Raw genomic sequence first — 27256 nt, 5'->3', positions numbered from 1 at the left:
ACTTGCACCGCGGCGACTGCGCAGGATTCAAGACGGGAGTCTCTTGAACCGGAAGCAGTCGGCGGCTATCGGAAGCAACGGCGGGACGCGGGATTCTGCTGGCGCTGCAGCTACAGAATGGCCGGCGGTGGCGGGAAACGCAGGCCCGGCGGGGAGGGGCAGCAGGTACCGCTACAGAGGATGTGTGGCATCCTCAAGGCCGATGGGTGATAAGGCAGCAAGGGACAGCACGTTGCACTTATCCAGTAATCACTGAGTCCCTGCTGTGCGTGCAGGAACGGAGGTCTGCGCAGGGCCGCTGTTTCCTGCAATGCTAGGGTTTGGAGCAAAGAACTTTGAAATTTTCATTTTCTGCCCTCCTTTCGGTGCGGTTCCTGGGGAAGCCGATTAAGACAACCAATGGTTCATTGGTTCAACCAGCAACAAATTGATTGGAAACCGATTATACGCCAGGCACTGTGCCGGGCGCCGCGGTTTCTAGATGCTTGGTGCCGCCACTGCCCCATGTACAGCCCCCAGCCTGCGGAAGCTGGGCACAGTAAATATAAATTTTACTGCGAGTGTTTTGTTTGGCATTGTAACGCTGTGGTAGCAAAAGTGCTCTGGAAACACTGAGGTAGGATCTAAGTCCCAGGGGGTTGCTAAGGAAATCTTTTAAGGGCAATTCAAGTTGCACGTGACCCTTGAAGGAAGAAAAGAGAAATAAGGGATAAAAAATGGAAATAAATGTAGAGGATGTTTGGGTACAGCGGAGTTCGGCTTGGCTGCATCGGAGATGGGAAAGAGGGACCTGATCATAAAGGCACTCACTAATTGGGGGGGGGGGAATACAGTATTTGCACATTCTCATACTTTTATACGATTTCAGAAGTTCTGCAAATACTGCTGTACTCTTAGGAGAGGCAGGCAGGAGAAAAGTGTCCTTGTGATAAGGACAGTTTTCAGAATTACTCTGTATTATAAACTGGTAGAGCAGCACAGTGTTAGCTTAATTATCTACTAGAGGACCTTAGTTCTGGGCATTGCTTATATTGGGTCTTGCTTTCTAGATAAAGAGTGAAGGATGAGTGTAGGCTGTGAAGGAGACAGCTACCCTAAATTCTAGTTACTGGGGATTTGAGGATGCTGAAATCATGTGTGAGTTAAGACAAAGCTGAAAAAAATCTTTATTTCCCTTTGAAGGTGCTATAAACTGCTTTGACTGAGTGATAGTATTAGAAATAAAATATCAGAGATGAAAATGAGTCTATAGAGACCATAGCTAACAGTAATAGCTAGCACTTAAATATTATGTGCTACGACTATTCTGTGTATTTTTACGAACTACTTATTCCTCCTAACAACCCTGTGATATAGGTACTACATGCCCTTTTTGTAGACGAGAGAATAAGGCACAGGTTAAGTAACTTCCCTAAGGTGACAGCTGGAAAGCAGGAAGGTCAAGAGTCAACCCAGGCAGCCTAACCATTAGGAAAAACTGCCTTTCAGCAAGGTAGTATAAGGCTTTTCTTTCTAACATCTTAAGTTTGAACGAGTCTTTGAAAGCCTAACCAAAGACTGCTGTAAAAACAAAGGAGAAGGGGCGCCTGGGTGGCTCGGTGGGTTAAAGCCTCTGCCTTCAGCTCAGGTCATGATCCCAGAGTCCTGGGATCAGCCGGAGTGGAGTCGGGCTCTCTGCCCTGCAGGGAGCCTGCTTCCTCCCCCTCTCTCTGCCTGCCTCTCTGCCTACTTGTGATTTCTCTCTCTGTCAAATAAATAAAATCTTAAAAAAAAAAAAAAAAAGGGATACTAGTTCAGCATTTGATACGTTCCTGCTGTTCTGTATGTTACTGGAGAAGCAGCATAAAGTGGATAAATCTGTGCTTTAGAGCCAGCCCACCTGGGTTTAACTGCTCCACTTATGGGTTAGGGACTTAGGAAAGTTACTTAAGTTTTCTCATCGTAAAATGTGGATAATAGTATCTAACTCTTAAGAGGGTTATGAGTTAATTCACAGAAAGTGCTTAGAACAGTGACCTGCCACATGGTAAGTGCATAATAAGTATTATTTAGTATTATTTATTACTTACCATTTTCACTGTTACTTATCAGCATGCTTTTTTGGATCCATATTTCAACAGCCTTTTTGTTTAATTTTTTATGACCTCAGACACATTAAAATCCTTGGCACAATAAACTTTTATTTGTCAATGCATGGTCCTCTTTTACCTTATTTAATAATATAAAAAACACCTGTGAACCCATTGCCCTACCCCAGAACTGAAACCCTGACACTAGCTCTACAAATGTTTCTCACTATCTTTTCTGCCTAACTTCCTGTCATCTCCATTTATGTAGCTACCATCCTCATGTTTTCCCTTGCCTTCTTTTTATAGCCTTATCACAAACTATTTATGTTTTGTTTTTGAATTTAAGAAGGCTATTGTGCTGCATATAAACTTCAAGGACTTTTTTCCTTCATTCAACATTATATTATTAAGACTGATCTATATTGTTGTGTATGGCTGTTTTCCTTTTCACTAAGCGGAATATCCCATTGTTTGAAATCCTGTAACTTTTTATCCTCTTGTCAATAGGCATTTTGATTTGTTCTCTTCTGCTCTTAGAAACAGTGCTATCAAGAACATTCTTGTAGGTCATCTAAATCATAAATATATTGTGTAGACTTTGATACATAATGTAACATCAGTAAACTTGAGCTTACTGGGAGAATGGAAGAATATAAATATGAATGAGAAATATCTAAAAATTTTTCAGCCTCACACTGGACATTTTGAGCCCGTTTAAGTGTTTGTTCAGGGAGCTAACCCTGTGCATTGCAGAATGCTTAGCAGCGTCCCTGGCCTCTACTAAATGTCAGCTCCCTCTCCTACTAAATTTGTGAGAACTAAAAAGTTCTGACATTACACATGTGCCCCTGGGAGGCAAAATCACTCCTGTTGAGAAGCACTAATAGAGGTGGAAAGGAAGAATAAAAAGAAAGGAATTTAGTCCAAAAGAATTTAGTCCAAAAAGAAAGGATCTAGGTTCCTAGAAAGAGGAACTTTGCTACTTACAAAACTAAAGATACGTAACCTCTAACTCAGAATTTTATCCTTTTTTTTTTTCAGGTTTTATTTATTTATTTTAGAGCAAGAGGGATAGCGAGAAGGAGCAGAGGGAAAGGAAGAAGCAGACCCCCCTGCTGAGCAGGGAGCCCCACTCAGGGCTCCATCCTAGGAAGAGATCATGACCCAAGCCAAAGGCAGATGTTTAACTGACTGAGCCACCCACACGCCCATCAGCATTTTATCTTTACAGACATTTATTAAATAGGCATTATAAAACCTAGTGTACTTATGCAATGAACATATTGCAGAGATATTAGAGATTGAGTTTTATAACATAGTTCTGACATTAAAGGGCTTTTTCTGAAATAATAGTTTTAGCTGGTAAATCCACTATTATCCAGTTATTTCTGACAGTTGGCTTCACTGAATAGATCACTGAATCTATTTAAACAAAAAGCATAATGACCTATTTACCCAAAGAAGGCAAAACCTTCCTATTTCTTATTCTTCGTGCCCTTTACTTTTTCTTTTATATTTTTTCTTTTCTATTTCCATTATCTTAGAGAAATATATTTAAAGACTTGCTGTGTGCATCCTTCTTGATCGCTATATATTATACTGTTTTCCTTTGCCCAAAAGAATCCCTAGATTTTGTTCAGAAATACCATTTGTAGAGTTGTAAGGAAAACATGTTTCTCAGAGTTGGGTGAACAAAAATGAGCAATATTGTTACTTTTGGAGAAACAAAGTTTTGTATGCTGATTTTCAGTGTGAAAAGACAGTTGATGTGAAGAAAAGTAAATCCTGTGAAGCTGATGTCTCCAGTGACCTTCGAAAAGAAGTAGAAAATCATTATAAGCTTTCTCTGCCTGAAGACTTCTATCACTTCTGGAAGTTTTGTGAAGAACTTGATCCTGAAAACCCAGCTGGTGAGTTGCTCCAGAATCATTCTCCTGCTTCTACCAGTGGAAAAAGACCGTAGGAAACTGCACCAAGGATCTAAGTTCACAGAAAAGGAACTTTTTCAAACATGTTTCTAAGAGAGATATAAAATAATGCTGTGATAATATGTGACTATCTCCTGTTACACTGGCAAAGGTAAATAATTTCACAGTGCACTTTGATGAGGGTTTGAAAGAAAACAAGTACTTTGATACGTTGCAGGAATTTTAGTATGACTTAGCAGTTCTAGTTCTAGGAACTTCAGGATTAGGTGAACTAAAAATCATGTTTAGTGATATTTATTGAAACAAATATGGGAAATGGCCTAAAGCCCATCATTAACACATTCGTAGTTTTAAAAGAACAAGGTGGATTTTAGGTAATGATAAAGTATTGTGCCTGAAATATTTCAAGTGAGAAAGAAAATGTGTATAGAGTGCTACCATTTGTATTTTTTTTTTAAAGTCAAGGACACATATTCTTATGTACCTTATGTGTCCTTATGCTGTCTCTGAAAGGATGCACAAAGAATTGATAATGGTTGTGACAAAGTTACTTTTCACATGTTTTCACAGATGGGAAAGAAGTACTCCCATATGCTACTGATGGAAATATGGATTAGTAGATAACAGTGAATTTTGGCATATAGCAGAACACTTAAACCGTGCAGCAACTTGTCTAAAAATATTCATGACTGCACAAACATGTATTAGCAAAGGGGTGCCGGGGTGGCTCAGTTGGTTAAGCATCCAACTTTTGATTTTGGCTCAGGTCTTGGTCACAGGGTCATCAGTTCCCAGGCCCCCTGTTGGCCCCACACTGGGTGTGGAGCCTACTTAAAAACAAACCAAAAAGTCTTATATTAGTAAAGATATTCACTGAAGCACTGTTTAGAAGAGTAAAAAAATAACAAGCAGTAAATGTCTGTCAGTGGACTATTGTGCAGCTATTAAAAATTATGAAGAAATATTTAATAGCATGGAAAAATAATCAGAAAATTTGAGTGAAGAAAGAATGGAAAACAATAAAAACACCACAAAACAGCATGATTTCCTTTAAAATAACTCTATATATAGTCATACAGGCAGGAAAACATTGTTATTGTATACCAGACTAATAACTTCGTTATCTCTATAGGCTAATGAGATGGGTGATTTTAGTGTTTTTGTTGCTTTGAAAATTGGTGTATGCTATCTTAAGCTCCAGCTAAGCTGAACTATTTTTCCCCCTTCTAAATAAACTGTTTCTAGGCTTTTATTCATGTTGCCTCGTCAGAATTTTCTTCCTCTCTCCATCCCCATCTTCTTACATATCCAGGACCTGCCTGGAGTGCTTATTCTCTCCTAAAGAAGCAACAAGGACCCACCTGATGCTGTAAAAGCATATTTTGAACACATGTTTGAAGTTTACATTCCATAATTCTAGTTTTATTTAGCAGTCTCCCTTTGTGATATGTGGAGGGAGAAAGAAGATGGAATCATCTAGGGTTAGGGCTGGCCAGAGACAAAGGAATTGAGAGTGATAGTTAGCTGAGGTAGAGGGAAGGGAATGGAAATGTTTTCATTAAATACATTTTTTTATTAAACTGTTTACTCTCCTTAGTGCACATTCACTTACTGTCTGTCTTGTCTCTCCCTTAATATGGGTGTGCTACAAATATTTGAGGTTAACAACAACATAGTAATGAGATAAGGTAAGTGTTCTAAGCTCTAAAATGCCCATGAGAATACAAAACCATTTTGTTTTGGCCAAAATAAGAAACAGCAGTATGTTTGAAATGTAATCAGTGGTAAATTTAAGAGAAAATCTTAAGTGTAAGTGCCACATTTTCATTGCTCTGATTTTTCATTGAGTATTTATAACTAATGTCTTCAAATGTAACCGAAGCTCTTTCACTTTGGAAGTTTTTTGTTTTTTGTTTTTAAGAAAATTGCTTAGAAGTAGTTTACAAATAAAAGACATTATTTCCTATCTGCCTTCAGAAAGTTATTGTCTACATAAACTTACTTAATTTATAGATTCACTTTCCACAAGCCTTGGACTTCGATTAGTGGGTCCTTATGATATCCTTGCCGGAAAACATAAAATGAAGAAAAAATCATCAAGCCTGAATTTTAACCTTCACTGGAGATTTTACTATGATCCTCCTGAGTTCCAGACCATTGTTATTGGAGATAACAAAACTCAATTCCACATGGGGTATTTCAGGTAAAGAATCTTTTCTTCTCTAAAATGCAGCTACTGGGCCTTCTAATGAGTATAAATAGGCATTCGCTGGACTCACCCAAGATGGAGAACATATTTCCCTCTGATTGGTGGATACATAGGCATCTGATGTTCTTGATACTGCTATTCTAACCTACCCTAGGATGAGTGAACTCTTTAGGTTTAACCTCACTGGTGTTTCCTTTGTGGTTATAAATTTTCTTTACTTTTTGGGTCTAGGAGCACTCTTTTAGCCCAAGGAAGATAATTTAGAGAATTGCCATGACTTAAATTAACCATGTGCTTCCAGGGGCCATAAGAATTAAGAATGTGCTTTGGAGTCAGACTAGTTCTATTATCTGACAGACTGTGTGCCAGTCACCTTTAGTCATTGTGACTTTCTGTGACTCAGTTTCCTCTTGTAAAAACGAGGATAATAATTGTATCTACCTAGTAGGAATATTAAGATTAAATGGGGGTTGTCTGCGTGGCTCAGTTGGTTAAACATCAGCCTTCGGGTCAGATCATGATCCCAGGATGGATCAAGTCCCGCATCGGACTCCCTGCTCAGCAGAGAATCTGCTTCTCCCTCTCCCTCTGCCTGCTGCTCCCCTTGCTTCTGCTCGCGCTCTCTCTCACCAAAAAGGAAAAAAAAAAAAAAAGGATTTAATGGATATACATGCAAGTGCTTGGAATGTTAAGAAGTAGAAGTAGCTTGAGAGATAAAATACCTTGTCCACTTATACCCGTAGAGATGCTGTTATTTAAAGATTAACTGTAGGATAATAGATGAAGTAGAAGAAATATGCCTATTGAAAAGGATTGTGGGGGGCGCCTGGGTGGCTCAGTGGGTCAAAGCCTCTGCCTTCGGCTCAGGTCATGATCCCAGGGTCTTGGGATCGAGCCCCGAATCGGGCTCTCTGCTCAGCAGGGAGCCTGCTTCCTCCTCTCTCTCTCTGCCTGCCTCTCTGCCTACTTGTGATCTGTCAAATAAATAAATAAAATCTTAAAAAAAAAAAAGGATTGTGGGGTGCCTGGGTGACTCAGTTGGTTAAGCAACTGTCTTTGGCTCAGGTCATGATTCCAGAGTCCCGAAATCAAGCCCCATCTTGGGCTCCCTGCTCAGTCGGGAGTCTACTTCTCTCTCTGACTTTCTCCCCTCTCACGCTCTCTCACTCTCTCAAATAAATAAAATATTTTTAAAAAAAGAAAAGAAAAGGATTGTGGTACTACAGAATGCACACAAGGCTGAGGATTGAGTTATATGAATTCTGCTTTTTGCTTTGCCATTAACTTACTAGGACCTTGGCTGAGTCATTTTGTCTCTCCAGTGTTCCTTGATTGTAAAATAAAAGGATTTGGTGTCGTGTGTGTGTGTGTGTGTGTAAATTTTATCCTTTCACCTCTCACATTTTACAATCCTGTTTCTTTTTGTTTTTCCCACCTTTTTTTTTTCATAGACTATAAAACGGGTAGAGAGGATTGCATATAATTTTCCCTCCTTTTGACAGGCCTTATTCCCCCTTTCTTTGTATTTAGGTATATAGGTAACTAGGACTAAGAATTTTAATTTTAGGATCTCTTCTATAAGTAAGATTTGTTGTAGATATTCCTAAGAAACTTAAACTCGAAGTCTCCTAGGAACCTGGCAAATTTGTTCCCGTTTCTTAAAAACCTGCATACATAAATTGTTGTCTATAGGCCTGAAATTCTACTTGCCTGATAAATCATGGGCAGCTAAATTTTTAATCTCTTTTGCTTAAACAGGGATTCTCCTGATGAACTTCCTGTATATGTTGGTACAAATGAAGCAAAGAAAAACTGCACAATTGTTCAAAATGGAGATAATGTGTTTGCCGCAGTCAAGTAAGAAAATATTTCAATCTCCCTCCTATTTATAATATTTGTTTGCAGTTTTTGTACTACTATATCATTCCACCACTGAGGGACATTGAGGTAACTCTAAAATTTTACATTTCTAAAGATCATTTCCATGACTTGCAGTATTCTTAACCCACACGTCTGCTACTTTTCACCAAAAAAAAAAAAAAAAAACAAAACCCCTCTTTTATAACTAATTATTTAGGGAAAATATTACTTAATCTTGACTTCATTAGTCCCATAGCAAAACCAAAAGATTTTTTAGACATTTTAAATACCATCATTAAGAGTCTATTATAAGAACCCATTGTGTATAGTTCTACAAAGATTTAATACGGCGAAAGCAGGTAATCACTCAATATATTGTGCACCTGAAACTAACATAACACTATATGTTGACCATCTGAGAATTAAAAAAAAAAAAAAAGTCAGGTGCTCATGAAATTCTTGGAAGGGCCAGTGGAGATGAGTCTCAGGGAGCACCAGTTGTGTGGCAGCACTGGCTCACTCTGCCACCATCAAGAAGCTGGGGCAGTCAGGATCTGCTGCCATGAGTGGCCCTAGGACCACATCGTCTTTGACTTAACCTGTGGTAGTAAAAGGGATGCCCTGCCTCTGTGTCTCAGCCATGATGGAAGCTAAGGAGCAGGCACTGACATCGCAGCTGCACCTGTTAAAATAGAGCATCAGAGGCCTCTAACTGGACTTACTGGTAGAAACAGACCCTCTCCACCTAGTACCTCTTTCTGCCTTTCAGTTTCCAGGGAGTTGTTTCTGTTTGAGAGAAGCTAAGCCCCACATGGAGCTTGAGCTGAAGAGTAGTCTGGGAAATGGAGCAGCTCTAATGTGAAAGGGATTCAGAATGGAGCCTCATGAGCCGGTTCACACTCTACTAGCCACAGACGTGATTTGAAGCGATCTCCCCGCAGCTGGGCAATTCACATTGTAATAAAATGAAGAAAGCCATCTTTGTCAACGTAAACATTAGTAGATCATGTTTTCTGTGACCTCTTTTAATGCCCTATTTATTTATTTTAAAGATTTTTATTTATTTATTTGACAGAGACACAGTGAGAGAGGGAACACAAGTAAGGGGAAGTGGGAGAGGGAGAAGCAGGCTTCCCATGGAGCAGGCAGCCTGGCACGGGGCTTGATCCTAGGACTCTGGGATCGTGACCTGAGCTGAAGGCAGACCCAGGCACCCCTAATACCCTATTTTAAAAAGTCTTGTATTCTCTATGACTTAATAGTGCAAATTTGCAGTGAATAGAATTTAAACTAAGTCAGCCAGTGCTCCGTCTAGACTACTACATACCTACTGATGTATCTAAAAGAGGAGTTGTGTTTTTATAAAATGTTTCTTCTTATTTATACATTCTTTTAGGCTATTTAGATATATTCAGTTTAAATTGGTGGTCTCTTTATTAGAAACTGTAGTTGTTTACTTGCATATTTTCTGTCTCTTGCATTAACATATAAGTTCTGTGAGGGCAGAGAGACTTTCCCCATCCACCTGCCCTTTCATAGATGCTCCATAAATAATTAATTCACTTTACAAATACTTAGATATGGAAAAATGCCTAATTTTTCATTAGTCTGTTAGTCTTACTAAAAATCTTTTTAAAAAAGAAAGACACAGTGGTTGTCTAACATAATCTAAGACTGTTCTGGGTTTTTGTTCTGTTTTGTTTCACTTTTTTAGCAGAAAGAAAAAAAAATTGGTGATTAACTTATAATTTAGGTGAAGACCAGGAAGTATTTGAGTACCTAATGTTATTTCCTTCTTTACTTAAGTGAACTAATCAGAGCGCTTAGCTTATTTCTGTATCAACCTGAGTAAGGAAGATCTTTTTAAGGAATGACCCTTTGTAAGGAAGACCATTTGTCTTTTTAAGGAAAACCACTTGTAATAAACAATTTATTTTTATGCCTAGAGAAACTAGTTCTCTTTGTGCAAAATTTAATAATGGTCAAAGAAAGGAGTGCCTGGACTCAGTCAGTTAACCATCTGCCTTAGGCTCAGGTCATGATCTCGGGGTCCTGGGATAGAGCCCCGAGTCAGGCTCCCTGCTCCATGGGGAGCCTACTTCTCCCTCTGCCTGCTACTCCCCATGCTTGTGCTCTCTCTGTGTCAAATAAATAAAATCTTAAAAAAAAAAAAAAAAGATTTTTTGACAAATAATTAACATTGTCAGGTACTGAGCTCAGTAAACATTTATACCCTTAAGTTAGCAATTCCATTTCTAGCTAGCTGTTTCTCTTTCTTTTTTAAGATTTTGTTTGTTTACTTATTTGAGAGAGAGAGGGAGAGAGAGCATGTGCACAAGTCAGGGAGGAGCAGAGGGAGAGGACAAGCAGACTCCATGCTAAGCACAGAGTCTGATTCGGGGCCTGATCCCACAACCCTGAGATCGTGACCTGAGCCAAAATCAAGAGTTAGTGGCTTAATCAACTGAGCCACCCAGGCGCCCCTAGCTATTTATGTAAAAAATTATGGACAAGTATACAGATATGTGTATGTATTATATATGTATATAAAAACAAAAAACTGGAGAAAACACCTCTATCCAGCAATAGGGAAAATTAGGTAAATAAATATGGTATATCAGTACACTATAATACCAGGTTATTGATTTGTTGATTTGGAAAGATCTTTAATACATTATGTGAAGAGGTCAAAAAACGGTAACATGGGATGATTTCATTTTCATACGATCTATAAAATACTTATCTTTGGATCACAAAATTAAGAATAATTTTTTTCTCTTCACATTTTTTTCCCTCTAAAATAATTGTAGCAATAGTTTTGACCTCACAGATCTCCTGCAAGGTTTCAGGGTCCCCAGACCATTCTTTGATAACTGCTATTTAGTTAATGGTTTCAGACCTATATATCAGAAGTTCATGAGTTACTGGTTAAAAGTACTTTACCTTGAGCTCTGCAGGTCTTACTTCTAGAGATGCCACTTCAGTACATCTAGAGTAGGACTCAGGAATATCTTTTTAAAATACATGTTATGACTATATCTAAATGCAGCCCAGGGCACCTGGGTGGCTCGGTGGGTTGAGCCTCTGCCTTCGGCTCAGGTCATGATCCCAGGGTCCTGGGATCGAGCCCCAAGTCGGGCTCTCTGCTCGGCAGGGAGCCTGCTTCCCTTCCTCTCTCTATGCCTGCCTCTCTGCCTACTTGTGATCTCTGTCTGTCAAAAACTAAATAAAATCTTAAAAAATAAATAAATAAATAAATGTAGCCCAAAATTATACTTCTATAATTTTAATTAAGTTTAAGTGAACATTTGAAATGAGTAAACATTCATTTAGTGAATGCTTACCTTGTGCAAACCCAAATACAATGTAAAACATTTGGTACATAGTAAAAGAATAAATGTGGCCAGTACATGGGTCAACTTGTTAAATAATCTTTTTCCTTTCGCCTACTGCCCCCACATTTTCTGCTACCCTACCTTGCTGTCCTGGGTAATATGAATTTATTACTGTAGGCAATGATTTTTCAAACATAAGTTCTGAGTACCTTTTTTTTTTAAGATTTTATTTATTTACTTGACAGAGAGAAATCACAAGTAGGGTGCAGGGAGCAGGCTCCCTGCTGAGCAGAGAGCCTGATGTGGGGCTTGATCCCAGGACCCTGGGATCGTGACCGGAGCCAAAGGCAGAGGCTTAACCCACTGAGACACCCAGGTACCCCACTGTGGGTCATTTTTATGTCTTCTTTGGAGAAATGTCTGTTCGTGTCTTCTGCCTATTTCTTAATTGGATTTGTTCTTTGGGTGTTGAGTTTGATAAGTTTTTATAGGTTTTGGATACTAGCCCTTTATCTGATGTGTCATTTGCAAATATCTTCTCCCATTTTGTCCGTTGTCTTTTGGTTTTGTTGACTGCTTCTTTTGCTAGTGACCATTCACTTGTTCTCTATAGTTAAGGATCTGGGTTTTGCGGTTTCTTTCTTTTTTTTTTTTTTTTTTTAACCCTTTTGTTCATTTTTGTTTCTTAAATTCCATATATGAGTGAAGTCACAGGGTATTTGTCTTTCTCTGACTGGCTTATTTCACTTAGCATTATACTCTCTAGATCCATCCATGTTGTTGGCAAGGATTTCATTCTTTTTTGAGGGGCTGAATAATATTCCATGGTGTATATGTACCACATCTTCTTTAGATAAAAGAATCCATTCTTCTATTGATAGACACTTTGACCAACACTTCAACTGCTTCCATAATTTGGCTATTGTAAATAATGCTGCAGTAAACATAGGGGTGCATATATCCCTTCAAACTAGTGTTCTTTGGGTAAATACCCAGTAGTGTGATTACTAGATCATTTGGTAATTCTATTTTTAGTTTTTTGAGGACGCTCCATGCTGCTTTCCACAGTGGCTGCACCAGTGTGCATTCTCCCAAATAGTGCATGAGGGTTCCTGTTGATCCACATCCCCACCAACACTTTTTGTTTCTTGTGTTGTTGATTTTAGCCATTCTGATTGGTATGAGGTGGTATCTCATTGTGGTATGTATGTATGTATGTATGTATGTAATCTCTCTACCCAGGATGGGGCTCAAACTCACAACTCCAGATCAAGAGTCACATGCCCTTCTGACTGAGCCAGGCAGGTACCCCTCGTTGAAGTTTTTGATTTGCTTTTCCTTGATAAATGATGCTGAGCATCTTCATTTGTCTGTTGACCATCTGTGTGTCTTCTTTTGAGAAAGGTCTGTTCATGTCTTCTGCTTATTTTTTTTTTTTTTAAAGATTTTATTTATTTATTTGACAGAGAGAGATCACAAGTAGATGGAGAGGCAGGCAGAGAGAGAGAGAGAGAGAGGGAAGCAGGCTCCCTGCTGAGCAGAGAGCCCGACGCGGGACTTGATCCCAGGACCCTGAGATCATGACCTGAGCCGAAGGCAGCGGCTTAACCCACTGAGCCACCCAGGCACCCTTCTGCTTATTTTTTAATTGGATTATTTGTAATTTGGGTGTTGAGTTGTAGAAGTTCTTTCTATTTTAGGTACCAGCCCTTTATCTGATAGATCATTTGCAAATATCTTCTCTCATTCAATAAGTTGTCTTTTAGTTTTGTTGGTTGTTTCCTGTGCTGAAGCTTTTCATTTTGATGTAGTCCCAGTAGTTCATTTTTGCTTTTCTCCCCCTTGCCTCAGGAGCCCTTTCTGGAAAGCTCTTGTTATAGCTGATGTCAAGAAAGTTATTACCTGTGCTCTTTTCTAGGAATTTTATGGTTTGAGGTCTCACATTTAGGTCCATAAGCCATTTGGAGTTTATTTTTGTGTTTGATACAAGAAAGTGGTCCAGTTAGCTTCATTCTTTGCATATAGCTGTTCAGTTTTCCCAGCACCATTTGTTGAAGGACTGTCTTTTTCCCCACTGCATATTCTTGCCTTCTTTGTTGAAGATTAATTGACCATACATTTTGGGGTCTATTTCTGGGCTTTCTATTCTGTTCCACTGATCTGTGTCTAGTTTAGTATAACTTAAAATCTGGAATTGTCATAACCTCCAGCTTACTTTTTCTTTTTCAAGACTCCTTTGGCTACCTGTGGTCATTTGTGGTTCTATATTTTAGGATTGTTTGTTCTAGTTCTGTGAAAAATGCTCTTGGTATTTAGATAGGGATTGCATTAAATCTGTAGATTGCTTTGGGTAGTATGGACATTTTAACAATATTCTTTCAATCCACGAGCATGGGATTCTTTCAATCCATGAGCATGGGATGTCTTTCCATTTGTTTGCATCATCTTCAATTTCTGTGGAAAATTTTTGATAAAATGAAAAATTTCAATATTTGTAAGATCTGCATAACTTACTGAGCCAATAATTTCCAAATGACCACTGAAGGATTCATTCAAGTTTCAACGTATATCCCAGCAGATTTAATGTAACAGAGTATAAAATGTGCATGGTGGTTGTTTCAGCTTGCATATTTCAACTTTAAGCATCACAAAGCGGAGGAGTATTGGAGATTAGGCTTGAAGCCAAGAGAGCAAAGCTTAATAAACTAATATAGAAATAGTCATAATAATGTGATAATTATGGGAAGACAGCCACTAAGTGCTTTAAATAATGGGAAGTCTTCATAGAGAGAATATTTTACCTTGACAAATGTATAAGAACTTACTACAAAGAATGGGAAGAAGGGTATTCTAGGCAACGGAATAGTATGTGCGTGGAAATATGAAAACACGTGGCACAGAGTACTTGAAGGTCTGCCTAGATGCACCCAGACAGGGTGAGGAAGACTATAAAGATTGATTCACCTAGTCCTGACATGATTAGTTTGCTTTTTATGGTTAATGTAAATACATTCTCTTGATATATAGCTGGTCAAGATTGAAGGTAACGTTAGGTGTAATTTATGTACTGTAGACAATGATTTTGTAATGATTTATGTAATGAAGACAATGATTTTGGTGGTCTTGGCTTCCGTGCATTTTAATCTACTCATACTAAGTCTATGAATTGCATAAGATGATTATCCTGTGTGCCTCAGTTCCCTTATTTGTAAAACAAGGATTTGAGTAGCACCCACTGTAAATGTTTAATCTCATTACAGTGCCCACCCTATAGCAAACTATCAAATGCTAGTAGCGAATAGAGGCAAGTTTCCTCCTGGGAGTATAGAAGTGGGTATAGAAGAAGGGGATTAGTTCTGTGTCCAATGGAGTGCTGCTTCCAGCTCTCCATTTTACACTTGATCTTCTGCTCTGCTGGAAAAGTCTTATTAACCTGCTTGTAATAAAACATGAAATTATTTCTGTAACTGGCATTAATGTATTTTACTATGCACATACTTGAAAATTATTTCATGGGTGCCTCAGTTGGTTAAGCATCCAAGTCTTGATTACGGTTTGGTTCGTGATCTCAGTGTCATGAGATGAGCCCCACGACAACCTCTGCATTGGGCATGGAGCCTGCTGACGATTCTCTTTCTCCCTCTGCCCCTCCTCATCCTCTCCCTCTGCCCCTGCTCTCTCTGTCTAAAAAAATAAAAAAAATAAAATTATTTTGGATTGTGCTTTTGTATAAGCTTATAAAATAGCTTCGATTTCCCTTTACAGTTTCTAAATTTATCTTAACACAAATTTGTAGATAACATTTGAAAAAAATCTGATCTTAAGTATTGTAAGTATCCTCTGACTCTTTTAAACTCCTTTTTGTTATCTGCATACTATTTTTCTCTGTTATGCCACACTTCTCCAAAGCAGTATGCCATATGTTAATGTCCAGTGATATGATTTAAAATTGGTTTGTTTTTTGTTTTTTTGTTTTTTTTTGTTTTTTTAAGATTTTATTTATTTATTTGAGAGAGAGACAGTGAGAGAGAGCATGAGTGAGGAGAAGGTCAGAGAGAGAAGCAGACTCCCCGCGGAGCCGGGAGCCCGATGCGGGACTTGATCCTGGAACTCCAGGATCATGACCTGAGCTGAAGGCAGTCGTCCAACCAACTGAGCCACCCAGGCGTCCCTTAAAATTGGTTTGAATCTCAGCTTTTACAATACCTTTTATGTCTTAATTGTAGACATTACAGAGCAACTACAAACTTGAATCTTGTTTTCTGTTTCTGTGACTGGTAGTTTTTATTAATTGATAATTGCTTTTCTCTTATTGGAAGAAGTCTGTTAAGGGTTCTGAGACAGCTGTTGGTAATTATTCTGCAGTCTTTCTCTTGCATGGAATTTGATGTCTATAATATACTCCCTTAATGTCCCAAAGTCTGTGTCCTTAGTACAGGGGCCTACATAATAATGAGGGCTTTTACTTCTTTTTCAGATTATTTCTGATGAAAAAGCTTAAGGAAGTAACAGATACAAAGAAAACTAGTCTCTTGAAAAACATAGATGAAAAACTCACAGAAGCAGCCAGAGAACTTGGGTACTCACTGGAACAGAGAACCATGAAGATGAAACAGAGAGATAAGAAAGTACGGTTTAAATCTGTTAGTCTTAGTTTTGCTACTCAGTAGGATTTTTTTCTCTCGATTCCTTCCCACCTACACCTTATCCTTCCTTCTGCCCCATCCTGAGGAGAATTAGATGTCACCCCTCAGGGGCTCACTCCAAGGCTGTCCATCCCCTGGATTGCTAGAAGGGTGGCACCGGGGCACGGCTTGGCTGGCTCTCATCAGTTGTTAGACAGACTGAGGCACGAGCAGATGGTTCTGCTCTGGTTGCTAGCTCATGCCAGGACTTCCCACTCTCTTCATCTTGTTTTACCAGTTACACATCTCATAGAACTGAGTGAAAGCAGCTTTGTGCATAGTATTTACCTGCATTTCTTCTTTAATAGCTAAGGATGGTTGATTTTGCACAAGGTGCTTTGGGAGAGTAGTTTTGTGAAGGTATACCTTAGAGTGGTTTAGTTAAGGGCTTCAAAGGTAGTTCCCTTTCTGAGGACAATGTGTGTTGAGATTTGCTCATTTTCTGCAGCGACTGTGTGTCTAAGCAGTCCTGTCTCCTTTTCCCATATTGATTCTATTACCATTTCCTTTTGCATCTCTCCTAACACCTGCATTGTGAGTGGAGAGTTTTGTAAACAGGAAAGACTTCTGGGTCTTGGATCCTTTTGGTTTTTCACTTAAAATTTTCAGAAGTTAACAGACAACATAGAAGAATTCTGCTTAGGGGTAAATGAGAATTCTATAGGATTTTGTTCTTATAACCTCTGGTGAGGAAGGAGATTTCTCACGGTGGAATGAGGGCACTCCAGTTTCACACCATTATCTACTATGACAGGTTCATCTGAAAGTTCTAGGCCAAATTAAGTACTGGTTATTCCTGGATAAACTAACACTGATAACTAAGTAGTTTAGTGAATTTGGTTATTGAAAATCCTACTTCAGCAGCAGGCGTGATACTCACATAAGTCATAGTCACTAAACTGCAGTCTCGGCAAGTCTTCCTTTAATCTTAGAGGCCAGAAATAATTTCTAAAACTGCATTTGAATGAAAGCCACTGCAGTGGGACATTTTTACATTACTTAAAGATGTTATGTTGCCATTTACCTTCCTAGTTTCCATAGGGAGCCTTTCCCACCTAATGAGCATTTCTTGCCTTATACTTATGTATTCCTAACTTATCTTGACTAACAAAACTGTACTTATGTAGACAAAATAGCTGATAGAAAATTCTTTTATCAGAACCTTATTTTTTACCATCAATTATAATTTATTTCAGATGAGATTTCCTTAATCCTTCCCCATAATTATAAGATGACATTGGAGTTTAAATTTCATAGGTATATTTGTCCTGGCTCCCTTCCCCGTGAGGTTTTTTTTGTTTGTTTGTTTGTTTAGAATATATTTTTTCTGTCCACAAAATTAACTGGTAGGAACATAAAGGGAGAAAAAAAGAACTTAAAAGACAACCATGATCTTATCCTCCCAAAGACAATCAGTTGCTGATTTTGCTTTTTCTTCCTTTTCCATTAAAAAGAAAGTTTGTTCTTTTATTGTCAGATATTCATTTAATTCATATTTTTCTACTTCCGAAAAATTCAGTTCCATTCATATATGTGAATTAGTGACTTTGTTCTTATGTAGGAGAGTTGTATATCCATTCTAGTATAATAGTGCACTATATAACACATGAGAAACAATTGTTTTTATACTGACGATACCTTGTGGTGCTTTGGAATGCCAAACCCTTACGAGTTACCTCATTCAACCTCTACAGCAAATCTGCAAACAAAGGAGGAATTATCCTGTGTCATAGAATCAGTAAATCAAGGTTTACAGAGACTTTGTTCCTTGCTTAAAATCATAAGTGACCTGACACCTAAATTTACATCTTTGATATTTAGCTTTTTTTCCACTCCATCTTACTGATTGGCCAAAAGCCACTTTACCTTTTTTTATACCTAGATTTCATTTTTAAAACTAAAAACTGGTCTAATATTGCTATAAAATGAGGGTACATCCTTCCATCGTTCCATCCTTTGATTCTGGTGCCTCAGAATATTGCCCACCCTTGCACAGGGCTTTCCTGAATTTGTAACCCTTTTCATAATAAAATTAGGATTTTGGTGCTTTGCTAATAATTGCTACCTCTTTATGGAAAATTAGTGCAGTTAATCATCTGTAAAAAATATGAAAATATATACCTCCCATGGTTTTGTTGTGTGTCAGCCTGAGTGGAAGAGAAGATAGGCCAGTAACTATATGGATGTTTGCTTTTTCTGTCATTATCAATACTGTTTTATGACCTGCTTTTTTATGCTTGTGATTATGATTATCATTTTGTATTGCTAAATTAAAGACCCACCTCATAAATTTCAGAATGGCTGCAGAGCAGTGTGCTGATGTTCATAGCTTAGGTTGCTTTAAACTTTTCACAAATAAAGACAAATCCTGCCATGTATAACCTTCTATACCTTTCTTTGCACACTTACTTGATTATCTCCTTGGAAGAAATTACCAGATGTAGTATTGCCAGGTCCAGAGTGATTTCGAGATTTAGATTTAAAGAAAAGCAACAGTTTTTTCTTTGCTGGTTTTTCATTTTGTGGAGTTTATTTTCTTTGTTTGCAGAACTCCCCTGTATGAGTGAAGCTAGTTTATGTTCTCAGTGTAGAAGCAATGTACCAGTGCCTCTTCTCCCCATACCCTTGCCATTGCTAGGTATTAGCAGTCCCTTTTGGTGTTTTCCATTTGCATAGATATGAAATGATATGTCATTGTTTTACTTAGTATTTCTTTGATTGTAAAGGACATTAAATATTTTTCACTTATCTACTGGCCGTTTGTATTTTTTTGGTGAACTGCCTGAAGTTTGGCCATTTTTCTGTCAGGGTTAGAATTCACCTTTTCTTTCTTATGTTTTAAGTTGGATGTTTTTTCCTTGTAAGACTCCTCTATAGTTTAAAGACATTAATCTTATTTTTATTATTGTATATATTGCAGATATCTTTATCAGTATCTTTTGCTCTTTTTATTTGATTTTTTAAATTTTATGTAGTCAAGTCTGTCTTTTCCTTCTCCACTCTAAAATTATTAAAAGTATTTGCCTTCTAGAAGTTTCATTGGTTTTATTTTTATATTTAATCCTGACATCCAGCTGCAAATTATTTTGATATAAAGAGTAAGATACAACAGTGACTTTTTTTTTTTTTTTTTTTTTTTTTGCAAATGGTGAGTTGTCTGAGAACTTATTTTGAATAATCTGTCCCTTCTTTTACTTGAGAAAGAATGAAAGCAGCAAGAGATTGGGGCATCTGAGCGAAATAGATTTTAAGATCTAGAGACTTAGGTGAGAAGACTTTAAAATGAGCTAATTTGGGGCTTGTGTCCTTCTGTCTTGGCAGTTTTCACTGGCTGCACAAGTAAGTGTAATATTCAAAGTAGTTGTTTTGTTAAGGAAGGACCGAATAATAATACCACTGTTGTGCATGAAAAGAATGTAGACTGGAAGGGTTATGGTGGTCGTTGTGGTTCGCCCGTTCTTGTCTTTGAAGATTACCACTTTCTAAAAGATCACTGGTTATGTTATTTTGCTTCTGTAAAGGGCAGCACAAAACTGAAAACTGCCCTATTTTGGGGAAGTTTGCAAAAACAAGCATGAATTTTTCAGGTAAAAATGGGGGCCCTAAAGTTGGTGAGATGCACAAGAGGAATTCTGTCCCACTACATTTTCCTGCTAACAGAAACTATTCCTTGACCTTTTAGGTTTAGTTCCTTATGCTTCCTACCTAGAAAATACAGTGACCTAACAGGAAACTTACATACTGGCTTGCCTCTTATAATAGGATGCATTGGCATTCTTTCCTCCCAAATCAGGGTGCAGACTTCTGAGTGCAATTAGTAAAACCCAGTTTCACTCTTCTGTCATTTCTTCATGTGCTTAACTTTTGCTGATTTTGAATACTAAACTTCAGTGGTGGACTCCAAAATGAATGTCATTAAATGTTACATTTTGACAGACATATTGAGAGTTTGTCGTTGTTTATATCGATGTACCATGTCTATTTTGTCTGTTTACCAATGATTTTATGTTTTTCATTTAGGTCGTGACAAAGACCTTTCATGGTGCAGGCTTGGTTGTCCCAGTAGATAAAAATGATGTTGGGTACAGAGAGCTCCCTGAAACAGATGGTAATGTATTTCTTAAAGCATATGTGTGTGGAAGGTTTTCCTTGTATTGAGAAGTAGGTAAGTATGCTTTTTGTGGGACAATCAGTAGAGCTTATGGATAAAGAGCAAGCTCAAGTTTTAGGGTCAGTCAGGCCTTAATTAAAACTAGGTTTATAGCTGTTTAACCATAAGCAAATTACTTAACCCCACTAAACTTTGTCTTTTTCAATTCTAAAATGGTTAATAATGGTGAATACTATTCATATATAGGGATGTTTGGAGTGTAAAGAGTATGTAAGGTTCTTAGCACGGTGCTTTACCTAATAGGGTTCAAAATACGGTGCTTAATTTTAAGAGTTTAAAGAATTTTAGCCTATTGCCTGGGTTACTTTTTCTGCACTGTTTCAGACATTTGACATTATAGTTAATTTACTAAATAATTACTGAAATAGTGTGTGGTTTTATAGTCCTTTGTGAAAAGTTTTTCATCTATAAGACTCTAGCTTTCAGACGCCCAAGATCCTGAACTGCTTCATTTACAAGTAACAAAAACTCTGAAAACGGACTGTTTATATATAAATCTAATTATTGATATTTTGAAAAAAGGGAGGAAAATCAATTCTCAACTCTTTCCCCTCTCCTCCATTTCCTTCTTTCTTTGAACATCCCTTTTGGCATTCCCTTATATATTATCCTTTTCCAAGGAGGATAAAATTTAGGAGGAAATAAAAGCGCTTCCTTAAGAACCAAGTAGTCCTGCCCAAAGATGTAATATTGGCCATCCGTTTTTTGAGAACAGAACTAGCCAGCTTTGATTGATAGTTGCTGGGGTTGGGACCTAGAAATTGTATTTTTAACCAGTTTTCTAAAGCAACTGTTCTCAAACTTTGTTGTGCAGAGTCTCCAGCCGAGATTGGTGTCTTAAATCACAGCTATTCATGTGTAATTATTTTTACTGTACCCCTACCTCTTTAGAGGAATTCCATGGGGAAAATATGGCTGAGCTAAACAGTATGGTAGCCAGTAGCCACACATGGCTTCAGAGTGCTTCATATGTGGCTAGTGCAATTGAGCTGAATTTGCAATTTTAATTCATTGAACTTTAAAAACCGACACTTAAAATTTTTAATATTGATCATATGTTGAAGTGCTGCTATTCGGATATGATGGGTTGAATTAAATATCTTAAAATTAGTTTCATATATTTCTTTAATATAGCTACAGAAAAAAACTTAATTACATAGGAAGCCTACATTTTCTTTGGATAGGCAAATCTGTCCTATATCTCCTTTCTGAAGTCAGAGTCTCTAATGGGGAAGGAGTGAGTATAGTCTCTTGCTATTTTCTGTTCAGTCTTCTGCTTATACTCTAGCTTTCTGCCTACCTGTGTGCTAGTGCACTCAGAGCTTTATAAAGCAGAATTACTGTCTTATTTGGGAAAGTCTGAGAACCTTTGTAGAGGATCTAGGAGTCACTAAAACTTCAGGGGTAGTAGGTATTAAATTGCAATACCCTGGAGTAAACCTTAGTACCCTACCCTGGTTGTGGTTTTGTATTTTTATGTCCAAAATCATTATTTATCTCTACTTTTTGCTAACATTCTAGACATTAGAGCCTTCTGTGGTTTAATTATTTTTGTTTGAGAAGTGCAGCAAGCCATAAAGTTAGGGACCTGGTATCATCTTGCTTTTGCCTAGTGTTGTTTGCCAGGAACTACAGTTGATTGGCAGTTTATTAATGTGCAACAGTGTTCAGCAAATCACAATGTAGTTTGTTCGTAACCAGTTTCCCCTTTGAAACTGCTTAAACGTAACATTCTAACCTTGCAAATAAGATGCTTTTACTGAGAAATTTATAAATGTCGTAATAGATTTTTATCAAATGATGTGTATATATATATATATATATATATATATATATATATATATATATACATACACACACACACACACACACACACAATAATCCTCACCCCACTCTTTGAAGTAGGTCTTATTCCCGTTTTCAGGTGGAAACTAGATCTTAAATTTAGGTCTTTCTGACTAGTGTGCTTACCACTAACCAAAGAATAATAGCTTAGCTAGTTGCCCAACTTTGGCACAATCACTATGGTTTAGCTTAAGTATTCCAGTTGTTGGTAGTAGAAGGATAAAATAAGAACCAAGTGTTGAAGCTTCTAAATCATTGTTTTGAATAGTAACATTTAAGGTAGCATTTTTGAGTGGTTAATCTAAGGTTTCATTTAGGTATTAAGTTTGGGCTTCTGTTACATGAATTTTTGTGGAAGTTTTTATTGGTGGAAGAACAGATTTTTTCCTCACACTGTTGGTGAGCTGAATATTTTCATCTCTGTTTAGTATTTTGATAGCTTAGTAATTGTTGTAAATTGCTTATTCTTTTGTAGTCCATATATGATTTGCCTGGAGTGAAAGTAGAAGACATCAGAAAGTGATAAACTTTAAATTACTTGCTAACAGAAGACAAGTAGACAGTTCCATGCCAACTCTAAGTGAGTTGTAGGGGCTGCCTGGAGCACTGTGGTGAGAAAGATTCTAAGGGTCTCAGTGGATTAGTTACATCTTCTTTGGGTACAGGAAGGAACCCATTTTCCATCCTTAAGAAGGTTTTTGATGGAGGCCAGATCTGTTTCCTTGAAATGACTGGCACTGTTTTTTTTCTAAAGAAAAGGAGGAGTCTTTTAAAAAGTTTCAAACCAATAAATGTGTCACAACTATTTAGAGTTAGGAACATAGGTGATAACGTGTTAATTTGTTCAGTGTTATATGTATCTACCAAAGGTGAGAAAACGAACAAAATAACATTTTGTGACTTCACAGAATTTGCATTCTGTGTGGTGGTCACGGCTGAATCAAATATATTCAAATTCGGAGGTTAAAAGCCCTGGTATTTCTTTACCAGTCTTGATCATCTTACAAAACTGTAGTTAGTATCAATAGAGTATTGTGCCTTATACATAAAACTTAAAATTATGTATCATTCTTAGGTGTAACTTGTTAATGTTTTAATGAATCTTCACCTCCCCCCCAATATAGCAGCCACGTTGTTTAGAAATGCATTTTTGGGGGCACCTGGGTGGCTCAGTGGGTTAAAGCCTCTGCCTTTGGTTCAGGTCATGATCCCAGGGTCCTGGGATCGGGCCCCTCATCGGACTTTCTGCTATGAGGGGAGCCTGCTTCCCCCTTTCTGTGCCTGCCTCTCTGCCTACTTGTGATCTGTCAAATAAATAAATAAAAATCTTAAAAAAAAATGCATTTTTGTTGGTTGGTTTGAATAATATCCATTTTTTTTAAATTGGTTTATCCTGAGGAAAGTAGTTGGTCAAAAAGGAGGTATGATGAAGTCTGATTAGTGTTAAGTACCTTCATACACATCCTGAGATCTGATGCACACCAATATCCAGAAAGTAGTGGGGAAAAAAGTGTTGAAAGCCAAAACAAAAATGTTAAACCACTGGCTTTTTAAATATAGAGGTTAGAAGTTTTCTCTGTGTTCTTACCTCAAACTACTCTTGCTGTGCCTACACTTCGGTAAAGGTTTAATTCAGCAATGATTTCTTATCTCTTATATTGTCTTTTTCTGTATATATATGTTTTTAGTAGGACAGGTAGGACAGGACAATAAAGAATAAACCTTGTGGCCTGTTTTGGTTTTGGTTTTTTTTTAATCCAGATTTTAATATGGTCTAGCCCAGAGGTGGGCTACATATATATGGTCTCTGTTATCATAGTTTTTTTTTCTAACCGGTTAAAATGGAAACACATTTTTAGTGTGAGGGCAGTTAAAAACAGAGGGTAGGTCAGGTTTGGCCACAGTTTGCTAATCGGCAGACTAGCCTACTAAAAATCTTCAAAAGCTTATGTATAATCATGATTGCACCTAGATCCATGGTAAAATAGTCACACTTTGCTAATATAAAAATCTTTTTTGTTAAGCCATTTTTCTTAAATTATAAAGTTGCCATTCATTAGTGCCACCCAAGGTGGCATTTGTTGTACTAGTAGAAATTGTTGAAGAAAAATCCAGCTTAGTATCTTTTTATCTTTGATGATGGTTGTGGATCATCTTTTTATATCCTTGGTTTCTTACAGCCAACCTCAAGAGAATTTGCAAGACAATTGTTGAGGCACCAAGTGATGAGGACAGACTAAAAGCTTTTGCTCCCATTCAGGAAATGATGACTTTTGTGCAGTTTGCTAATGATGAATGTGATTATGGTATGGGGCTGGAGCTGGGAGTGGATCTCTTTTGTTATGGCTCACACGTGAGTAAAAAAAAAAAAAAAAAAAACAACTCTTACCTCCCGTCACTGAATCTTCCCCATCACACTCCACATACAGGCATACTACAGCATGCACATTTATGTCCCCACTAGCACGGGTAGGATATAAAGTCATCTTGTGTGTTCAAATGAATTTTTTTTCCAAAAGGAACTTTTTGGTAAGCATCTGTCTGAAGATATTTATTTGAAATTTGTCTTATATTCTGCCAGAGGTGAATAACCAAGATTATTTGCCTTCAGGTTTCCATTAAAGTGAATTTACTTATTAGACGTATTATACAGCTATATGCCCTTTAGTTAGGTATGTGTGTGGCTGTGTACACATACCTTTCATAGGGCTCTGTTTGGTTTTCTGTTGTGGTGGGGGTATTTGTTCTATGCTTGAATTCCTAGATGAAAAATAAATACTACAATAGTCCCTAGCCTCCCACCCGCCTTATCCATGACTTCACTTCCTGTGGTTTTAGTTACCTGTGGTCAGCCATGGACCAGAAGCAGATCCTCCTCCTGAGATACTGTCAGGAGGGCAGTAGTAGCCTAACACTGTAGGTCAGTGCCTACGTCACTCACCTCACTTCATCTTACTATGTAGGTATTTTGTCAGGTCATATCCTCCTCAGAAAGGTTGGACAGTATTTGGAAAGCCACCACATTCATGTAGAACACTTATAACAATAGACTGTACTGAAGCTATCTTATTACTTGTTAATCTCTTATTGTGCCTAATTTAGAAGTTAAACTTTATCATATAGGAAAACATAGCATACAGAGAATACTGTTCGTGGTTTTAGGCATCTACTGGGGGTCCTGAAACCTATCCCTTGTGAATAAGGTGGGGGCCACTGTATCTTAAAATAGGCTTTCAGTGAAATTACTTAAAACATAGGAGTTTTGGGGTTTTTTGTTTTGTTTTTTGGTCATGACCTTTGCTTATTAAATAGGAAAGACCTACCTAACAGTTAAATCAGTGCTTATTCGCTGTAGTTGCCTCGAGATGTAGTGTCTGTAGCATGTTTCTGGAGCTAAACTGTTTGATTTTAAGTCCTATCTTCCCCACTTAGCTGTGTGGGGTGGCATTTTATAGCTCAGGAACACCATTGTACCTGTCCCTCTTAGCTATAAAATGTCTGCACACGTGCACACACAGACACACACTCCTTTCTCATTTAACCCATGATGTCACCTACCAGCCATAAAGAGGTAAACCATCTTGTTCAGGTTTGCAGGCAGTCTGGTTCCAGAGTTAGGGTGTAAATCAGTAATTCCCAAACTGTAAAGTGCATACAGATCTCCTGGAGATAATGTTAAAATGCAGACTGTTTCAGTGCATCTGGGGTGAGGCCTGAGACTCTATTTGACATGCTCCTGGGTGTTGGTAACACTGCTCCTCTTGAGACTAGTGTCTCAAGATGAAACCAGTGGCTAACTCCAGCATGTAGCACAGCCGTGTGGAGGGCTGATCAAACAGATCGGTGTACTTACCCCGACACTGCCCACCCTCTCAGTTTTGATCGAGTTCTGGGGTGAGTTTTATGAATTTGGATTTCTGACCGTTAACCAGGTCAGGCTGATGCCACTGGGCAGGGAAGTCTATTTTGAGAACTCTGCTCCAAACCATATCAGTGTGTTTCTCTGCCTACCTTATATATGGTTATCAGTAAAAATAATCAAAATGTTTAACAGCCAGAATAACAGTCATTGACCAATCAGAATAATGCTGGGCTTGCCAAAATATGTGAACATCAACTTAATTAAAAATGATTGGTTTGAGTACTAAACAACATATGAAAAGGTTTAGCACTGTACTGAGCATCTAGTAAGTGCTAAATGCCATCAACAGAAGCATTGTGAGGTTCTCTTTGAGTTTATATATACTGTGTGTGTGTGTGTGTATAAATATATAAATAAAATAGCAGTAGTCTGAGTCACTTGATAAACCCAAGGCAGTGACTTAAGCGATGGAGCAGGGTTACAGGGTGGGGTCGAGGAGAGAGAATATGAAGATAAAGGGGAATATGATTTGAGAACTCAGATTGAGCATAGTGCTTCGTATAGTAAACACCAAGGAAAATAATGATTAAAGTCTTACCCGATAGGGATACTACTAGAGAAGGAAAAGCATTTGAGCATAGTTCAGGGCAAGTAAAAAGGATGATGATCCTCATCTAAGGGATTAAGAAAGCTTAAAATTTTAACTTAGTTTTCTTCCGAATTTTCTTCAAGATGTACCATTAGTCTTTTAGAACTACAGGACTGCCTCTTGAACAGAGTGCTAATAAGTGTCTGTGTGAATTCACTGTTCCTAACCAATTTAGAAAGTAGTTAAAATGATTTGGAGAGTATGCTTCGTTAAACAAGAGCTTTTTCAGTGTATTTTTTGCTACTTACTGGGGCATCTGCTATATCTCTACTTAATGTTATATTCTTTTATTTTTCAGTATTTTCATAAAGTTGCTGGCCAGCTTTTACCTCTTGCATATAATCTGTTGAAGAGGAATCTCTTTGCAGAAATTATTGAAGATCATTTGGCAAACAGAAGTAAAGAAAACATAGACCAACTTTCAGCATGAATGAGTTGGCTTTCTTTCGGTGTATATTTTAAAGCGTTAGTATTAAACTTGTGATTTTTGTTTGTTTTTAAGGAATACAGAAAATAAATTGATGGAAATATTTACTAAAAACTTTTATAAAGCTCTTCGAGCCCTTTTCTTTCATGTGCAGATCAATGGCAGTCAGTCATCTAAATGGTGATGCCCTAATCATATCTGAAAAACAACCAAAGT

At 37.7% G+C, this 27256-nt stretch overlaps 1 protein-coding gene across 2 annotated transcripts; it reads left to right on the top strand.

Annotated features, from left to right (window-relative positions):
- Positions 1–22: 22 nt before the first annotated feature.
- Positions 23–27256, top strand: LOC116866536 (histone PARylation factor 1). Of its 2 annotated transcripts, XM_032855481.1 has the most exons (9): positions 23–165; positions 3820–3979; positions 6011–6200; positions 7965–8063; positions 15879–16029; positions 20107–20194; positions 24283–24455; positions 26912–27062; positions 27195–27256. In XM_032855481.1, the coding sequence occupies exons 1-8, from the start codon at positions 118–120 to the stop codon at positions 27041–27043; spliced, it is 1041 nt and encodes a 346-aa protein (XP_032711372.1). In that variant the 5' UTR covers positions 23–117; the 3' UTR covers positions 27044–27062; positions 27195–27256. The 2 variants fall into 2 exon arrangements, with proteins under 2 accessions (XP_032711372.1, XP_032711371.1); XM_032855480.1 differs by lacking the exon at positions 27195–27256 and having other exon boundaries at positions 26912–27158.

This window comes from Lontra canadensis, unplaced genomic scaffold, assembly GCF_010015895.1.
Source record: "Lontra canadensis isolate GAN:19392208 unplaced genomic scaffold, GSC_riverotter_1.0 scaffold10, whole genome shotgun sequence".
Taxonomy (NCBI): domain Eukaryota; kingdom Metazoa; phylum Chordata; class Mammalia; order Carnivora; family Mustelidae; genus Lontra; species Lontra canadensis.
The sequence above is the reverse complement of the archived record's forward strand: the minus strand, read 5'-3'. Positions and strand labels throughout refer to the sequence as shown.